This window comes from Colobus angolensis, unplaced genomic scaffold, assembly GCF_000951035.1.
Source record: "Colobus angolensis palliatus isolate OR3802 unplaced genomic scaffold, Cang.pa_1.0 Scaffold17, whole genome shotgun sequence".
Lineage (NCBI taxonomy): Eukaryota > Metazoa > Chordata > Mammalia > Primates > Cercopithecidae > Colobus > Colobus angolensis.
In genome coordinates this window covers 990,265-997,593 of record NW_012114821.1, presented here as the reverse complement: position 1 = coordinate 997,593, position 7,329 = coordinate 990,265, and the positions used below count along the sequence as shown (strand labels likewise).

Here is a 7,329-nt window from a genome sequence, read left to right as displayed (position 1 = left end):
GCTGGCGGCCGCGGAGCCGGCAGACTCGGACTTGGAGCGGCTGGTGCGGGCGCTGTGCACGCCCGGCTACAACGCCCGCGCGCCCCTGCACTACCTGGCGCCGCTGCTCTCCAACCTCAGCCAACGCCCTGCGGCGAGGGCCTTCCTACTGGACCCCGACAGGTGAAGCCTAGGGCGCCCGCGCGGGCAGGGAGGGGACGGAAGTTAACGGGGACAGCCCTGAGTGACCCCTCCCAACAGGTGCGTGGTCCAGCGGCTGCTGCCCCTTACCCAGTACCCCGATTCCTCTGTACGCAGGGGCGGGGTGGTGGGAACGCTGCGGAATTGCTGCTTCGAGCACCGTGAGTGGTGGGTGTGGCGGGGGGGCGTCGCCAGGGGTGGGGACTGGACTCCGGGCTGCTCTGGACCAGTCTCCATTCCTGTCTCCCTACCCTCACCGTCCCTCAGGACATCACGAGTGGTTGCTTGGACCTGAGGTGGACATTCTCCCCTTTTTGCTTCTGCCCTTGGCTGGGCCTGAGGATTTCTCCGAGGAAGAGATGGAACGTGAGTGGCTAGTGTGGAGCCTCAGACTTGACCAGAGAGGAGGGAGGCCAGTGGAGGGAGAGAGAGGTGTCCAGGCCACAGGCTCCTTCTGAAACCTTGCAGCAGTGAGTTTGCTGAGCACAGGTGGGACTTACACAGGCAGAGCCTGGCCCAGCTGCCCAGCTCAGGGACACAGTGGCTCCCACACACTCACCCCTAGGGCTGCCTGTGGACTTACAGTACCTGCCACCAGACAAGCAGCGAGAACCTGATGCAGACATCCGCAAGATGCTTGTTGAAGCCATCATGCTGGTGAGCAGGAGCCCTGCTGCGATAAGCACCATCCCTGACACACACACACATGAGCATGCTGACATCTGGGTAACCTCTTCCACCTCCTCAGCTGACAGCCACAGCACCAGGTCGGCAGCAGGTGCGGGACCAGGGAGCCTACCTGATCCTTCGAGAGCTGCACAGCTGGGAGCCAGAGCCTGATGTGCGGGCGGCTTGTGAGAAGCTCATCCAGGTTGGTGCAGGGTTGGAGAGGCTGGGGAAGGGGTGTCTGTAGCTGGCCAGCTGCTCACCTGCCTCCCGTCTGGCAGGTGCTTATTGGGGATGAGCCTGAATGTGGCATGGAAAACCTGCTGGAGGTGCAGGTGCCTGAGGATGTGGAGCAGCAGCTGCAGCAGCTGGATTGCCGGGAGCAGGAGCAGGTGGAGCGGGAGCAGGAGCGGGAGCTGGAGCTGGCCCCGGCCCCGGAGCTGGCCCCAGAGCCATGGGTGGAGAGGGCCACACCCACCTGAGGCCCCTGCAGCTGGACACCAGCTCCAGGGTCCCCTTTGCCAGGCTTTCTCAGACCAGGCCTTCCTGCAGCTGCCTACAGGCCCCTTGAGTCCCCTTGCTCAGAGACTGTGCCCTGCTGAGAAGCAGAGCTACACTTAGGCTCCAGTAAGAATTGGAAGCACTTCCCAGCTCTGTGCAGTGTTGCTACCACCAAGAATGAAGGTTGCGCACAGCAGTACTGTGGACCAGGCACCATGACTTGGCTGCCTGTGCAGAAGGTGGAGGTGGCAGGCAGATAGCCAGGGAGTCATGAGAAGACTGTCCCTGGGCACAGCATGGGGACTGGACAGAAAACCACTGCAAGCCCCAAGGAGCCAGCTGAAGCTTCCAAGGCCCCAGGGCACTGCAGGGTCTGGACAGAGGTATAAGTGCTGCTTTGTCAGCCCCACTCCCTGCAGCTCTCAGCTCCCTGTTCTCTGAGACCTGGCCTCAAAGGGCTGACCCAGCCATACCTAGATCCTGGGGTCTTTCTAGGACTGTGCCTCCCTGCTTGACCTATGCTCCAGGACCCTGCCCTCAACCCTTGTCAACTCCCTATGTCTTCCTGTTTCCCAGTCTCAGATTGGGTGGGTGCTCTCACTGGCCTCTCTAGCTAGGCCATCTCCCTGGTCAGCTTCCTTGAGCCTGGGCCACTCCTCCCTGGCCTTCCTACCTCTGCCAAGAGCCTCCAGATGTGCCTGCAGCCTGGCCCCTGTCCAAGCCTCTCCCCCAGCCACCCTCTGCCCCTGTGGTAGAGCCCACTATGGGCCCAGGGATCTTACCTGCTTCTCTCTTGGACCTGTGTGCATCCCCCCACCTGCCAGGTCTGTGGCTGCCAAGCCCCACAGGGGTTTGCCACACTCTTCCCTTCCTGAGCCGATCTGACCTCACTGCCACCTCTTGCACTGGGCTCCTGAGGGCTGGCCCCTTCTCACTGATGGGCCCTCCCGGGCCCCTTGAACCCTGGTGAAGGAGCTTAACTTGTTTTCTTGAGCGTTCACAATGCCTCACTCCACACCCTAAAACTGGAGGCTCGGGTGCCAGGCGTCTCCTGCCTCCAGGATCTCTCACCTGCCCCCAATAAAGCTCTGCCACTCATGCAGGCATGTGTGGACCATGTTTTCCCCTGGCCAGAGCCCCCGCCTGCCATTGGAGGCCACTTGCCCTCTCAGCACTCAGACATCTGTACTCTCTTCACAGAATAAATGCTTTATTAGGCCTTGCCCCACCCCCCTACCCTCAGTTTACTGGAGCACCTCCTGGCGGCGCTCACTCCTAGGCTGGCTGCCACAGCGCTCTAGAGCACCAGCTGGGCAGAACCCACCCCTCTTCTGGGGTGTGCTTCCGGAGGCCTGAGCTCAGGGCCCGCGTTCTCCTTGGGGATGCCCTGCTGTTGGAGGCAGTGCAGCTACAGGACTGGCCATTGGCGCTCTAAGTCTGTACCAGGCTCCAGGTCATCCATGGATGCTGGGAATGGGGACTGCACCTGCTTCTCTGCAAGGGACCACAGTGGGGTCAGGTGGAGTGCAGAGGGACCACGTGCTGCTCAGTTGCTCACCCACAGGGCCACACCACACCTGGCACAGCACTGAGGAAGAGCGTGTTTGCTGCAGGCCAAGGCATGTGTTTGGACGCAGCTGCAGCAGCCCCCAAATCAGGTCCTGGCACTGTGGGCGAGGGCTCATGGCTACAGCCTCTTCCCACTCCAGCACCCACCCTCACCCCATGCACGTCACTGCCGATGGTGCCAGCAGCTTAGAGGGGTCAGTCCTGTCGCCAGTGGGGAGACTGAGGCATAGAGGGGCAAGGCAGTGTGCCCTGGGCTAGTGCAGAGCTCAGGTTTACAGCCACAGCCTTTCCTGAATTGCATTTTGAGTCGGGTCCTCCACCAGTCCAGCTTCCCCAGAACCTGTCACTGCCGTGCACGGACCTAAACGCTTCCTAGCCTAAGCGGGGAGGATGCCAGGTTCGGTCTCTTCCACCACACAGGACTACCCTCTTGGGAGTCCAGGTCTCCCTCACTGCTGCTCTCTAGACCTGAGCTAATTGTGGGAAGGTCATGGGGTGGTGCTTACCTGGGAACAGACCTGGCCAGAAGGTGGGACCGCAGTGCATGAGATGCAGCATGCAGTGGGGTGGGGCTCCTTGAATGGCAGCAGCTTATTCACCATGGCATAGAGGATGACACCTCTGGGGACACGAGCTCCTAAGGGTGTGGCCTCTCCCCAGCCCTCCCATGGGCCCTGGCCACAGGCCAGGGGTGCCCTGGGAGCACTCAGACTCCACAGGTTGCCCTATTGCCTGGGGTCAGGGCTCCCTGGGAGGCACTCACAGGCTCCACAGGTCGGCCTGCTCCCTGCTATACTTGCTGCTCATGAGGATCTCGGGCTGTGTAGACTGGGGAGCCGCAGAAAGTGCTGAGCAGTGAGTTCCTGGGCCCCACACAGCCGATGAAGCCAAAATCTGTACCAGGTGCATGGGGAGGGTGGCACTGTGCGTGAGGGTCGGCTGCAGGATGCCAGTCTGCAGGGATGGCTGTGGAGGCTTGCGGGGTTGCATGCAGTGTGTGGCCGACAGCGAGTGTGGGTGTGGATGAGGTGGGCCTGGTCTGGGGGCATACGTAGGGGTTAGGCCAGTGGCCTCAGGCCCGTGGGTAAGGGTGGCCTGCAGGCCTTCTGGGAGAGCTGAAGGCAGGGGCCTGGCTGGGACAAGCGTGGGGTGTGGGCCCCTGCAGGTGGAGGCATTCAGCCCCGGGCTGGGGGTCAGGGCGGGGGCTGTGGGCTCTCCGGTCAGCTTGAGAAGGCCGTGGTCGTCCAGCAGGATGTTCTCGCACTTCAGGTCCCTGCATGGGAGAGGGGAGGCAGGAGGTAGGGCTGGCTTGGGCTCAAGTGGGCCTCTCTGTGCCTGTGGGCAGACGATCGACCCAGGTGCCGCCCTCTCTGGTATGCGATGCCCACGCTGTGGTAGTGTGCCATGGCACTGACCAGCTGCCAGAACAGTCCAAGGACTTCCTTCTCCTCCAGCCCTGGGTGGTAGAGGGGGTCCAATGCAGCGTTGATGTGCTCCAGCAGGTCGCCCTGGGCCACCAGCTCCAGCACGAGCTGGCTGCTCTGATAGGTCTCATACAGCTGCACCTGCAGCCCACACACCTGCCATCACCCTGAGGCAGGGCCAAGGGTGTGCTGGAACTGTCAAGGGTACCAGATCCAGGTTCCAGGATGGGGTTGGGCTCCAGCCCTGGGGCGAAAGGGAGGTCCAAGGTGGGGGGAGGGGGCGATAGGCCTGGGGCAGGCAGCTGGCTGGGGAGAGCTACCCTTGGGGAAGGGGAGGGTGGGGACAGGCTGTGTCCAGGCCTCTGCCCACCACGTTCAGGTGCTTGTAGGTCGTGTTGAGTGACGGAGATCTCACGGGGCAGGAGCTTGCGGGAAAACTCCACCGGGGCCTCGGTTGTGGAGACGATCTTGACAGCTATCTGTAGGGTGGACGGCACTTGCTGTGTGAGACTTGGCCCCTGAGGGGCTGGCTGTGGTAAGGCAGGCCCCTGTCCTTTATACACTTTGCTGGAATCCTCGGGGGGCATGCTGAGTGAGCAGTGCCCTTGGAGGGCAGCGATGACCTCCCCGCTCCCTCCTGTGCCAAGTACTCTGTGTTCAAGGGGATTGGGAACAGGGGATGGTCAGCCTGCAGGAGCCCCAGAGAGGCCTCTGGGGAGGAAATGGGACTGGGGAGTCTCGGACAGAGGAAGCTGGAGCAGCTGGATGGTGCCTGAGTGGGTTTGGTACATGGAGGGGCCTGCTGGGGCCAGGCTGGGGGGCACTGGAGCCCCTTGGGGAGGGAGGTAAGCCTGCCTTACCACGGTGTGGCGCTTGCCCTGCAGATCGAAGGACAGCTTGGGGTTGTGGTGCACGCACTCGTGAGTGGCATCGGCCGAGTATACCTTGGAGAAGGCCCCAGAAGCGATCTTGGAGAACAGGTAGCCATTGTCCTTGCCCTCACATACCTGCTCTGTGAAGGGTCTCTGATCCAGCTTCTGCCTGCTGCTGCCCTTCACGGAGGGCAGTACATGGGAGGGGGTGTGGTGGTCCAGTTTCACCAGTCTTGCGGGGCACGACTGAGGCCTGACTTGTATCAGAGGGCAGGGGCCAGGGTGGTGGGGGGCGCTGGGTGGGAACTGCGTCCCTCTTGAGGCAGCAGCCACGCTTCTGAAGACTTGCTGGGACTGCGGCAGAGGCAGGGAGTGATGGGGCTGCGAGCTCAGGGCGGGGGCTGGCACAGCCCTGGACTGGGCAGGGGGAGGGCTAGCTTGGGGAGAGGAGGGGCAGGTTCTAGAATGGAGAATTCTAGACCTGTACCTGCATTGTGCCCTCGAAGCATATGTCTTCTTGTTTTGGGGACCTGCCCGCTCTGAAGACATCTTGTGGGACCAGTCCTGCCCACATGGGGCCCACTCTCTGTGAGGTGAAAACCCAATTCAAGGGCTACAGCCAGGGTGAGGCCTCTGTGGACCCCTCTTGATGTGGCTGGCCACAGAAAGCCATTAAAGAAATGAGGGTGGGGATTTCTGGGGCATAAAGAGGAAAAGGGACACATACCTGCCAACTGCACCCCTTCCTCCTTCGAGAGGATACCACGGCTGCACTCAGCTGGGCCCTAAGGTGGGCTGAGCCAGAGGAAGGCAGGCAGGAGCCCTGTCTGTCTCCCAGCCTTCTCCACTGGAGCCTGAAGAACCTCCTGCCCAGGCCAGCAGGGCGCAGGAAGCGTCCCACCTGCAGACCTCTGCGGACTTGACCACACACCCCAGAGCAAGCAAGAGCCCCACCCCTGAGCCCACCTCTGATCCTGCAGCTCCAAGAGACAGAAGCCAACTTCGCCCCTCCCTTCTGGACCGCAGAGTGTGCCGTGGGCACTATTACTGCTAACGTTTGTGTGCCAGCTGTGTGCTGGGTGCCATTCTGGGCAGTCGCACCAGCTACAACTACCGCCTGTAGCAGTCCTGCCCCCATTCACAGAACACATTCAGGTGCCCGGCCAGTGGGGGCAGTTCACATCCAGGATCTCAAGTCCTAACACAACCAATCCTCGCTTTACAATGATGAAATTAAGGCCCCATGGTGGGGAAGCCCAACCCAAATGTGTCGTCTCTGCTGTGAGCTGGACAGCACAGTGGCTGTGAGCCTGGAGGGCAGGGCTGCCTGATGGGCAGCCATCCTGGGAATGTCTGCAAGGGGCCAGTGCTTGGTACAGGCCAGTGAGTCTGGGGAATTGGAGTCTCCGCTACTGAGATCTGTGGGTGCACGTGGCATGTTTGCTGCAGAAAAGGCCCTGGAACGGGCTGGCTTGAACTGGAAAAATACACTTTTTCATCCCTTTTGGATCATGAGCTTCTTGAGAGCAAGGCATGTGTTTGATATTCCTTTGCTCACCCTCATCCCTTGTTTGGCAAATTGCCTGGGATACAGAAAATAAGGACAAGATCTGGGTGCAGTGCCTCATGCCTGTAATCCCAGCACTTTGGGTGACCGAGGCAGGAGGATCTCTTGAGTCCAGGAGTTTCAGACCAGCCTGGGTAACATAGTGAGACCTTGTCTCTGCAACAAAACTTAAAAATTAGCCAGACTTGGTGGTGCCCACCTGTAGTCCCAGCTACTTGGGAGGCTGAGGCAAGAGGATCACTTGAACGCAGGAATTTAAGGCTGCTGTGAGCTGTGATCGTGCCACTGCACTCCAGCCTGGGTAACAGTGAGAGGCCTCATTTCAACAGTAAAACCTAGCTTGGGCCGAGTGCAGTGGCTCATGCCTGTGATCCCAGAACTTTGGGAAGCCGAGACTGGCAGATCACGAGGTCAAGAGATCAAGACCATCCTGGTTAACATGGTGAAACCCCATCTCCACTATAAATACAAAAAAAGTAGCCTGGTGTGGTGGCGGGCACCTGTAGTCCCAGCTACTCGGGAGGCTGAGGCAGGAGAATGGTGTGAACCC

At 60.8% G+C, this 7,329-nt stretch overlaps 2 protein-coding genes across 2 annotated transcripts; one reads left to right on the top strand and one right to left on the bottom strand.

Moving 5' to 3' along the window:
- Position 1: 1 nt before the first annotated feature.
- On the top strand, positions 2 to 2,571 carry HGH1 (HGH1 homolog (S. cerevisiae); the record flags this gene model as incomplete). Its single annotated transcript, XM_011938209.1, has 6 exons — positions 2 to 162; positions 241 to 341; positions 448 to 546; positions 746 to 837; positions 929 to 1,051; positions 1,128 to 2,571. Coding segments are annotated over 6 exons (777 nt in total), but the record flags the coding sequence as incomplete, so codon positions are not given.
- A 184-nt stretch (positions 2,572 to 2,755) lies between these two features.
- LOC105509100 (testis-specific serine/threonine-protein kinase 5-like) lies at positions 2,756 to 7,249 on the bottom strand. The gene is given in 11 exon segments (XM_011938207.1): positions 2,756 to 2,841; positions 2,906 to 3,034; positions 3,435 to 3,488; positions 3,491 to 3,537; positions 3,680 to 3,736; positions 3,738 to 3,815; positions 4,139 to 4,189; positions 4,279 to 4,481; positions 4,711 to 4,743; positions 4,745 to 4,819; positions 5,201 to 7,249. Coding segments are annotated over 11 exon segments (1,374 nt in total). The 5' UTR covers positions 5,762 to 7,249.
- Between the last annotated feature and the right edge of the window lie 80 nt (positions 7,250 to 7,329).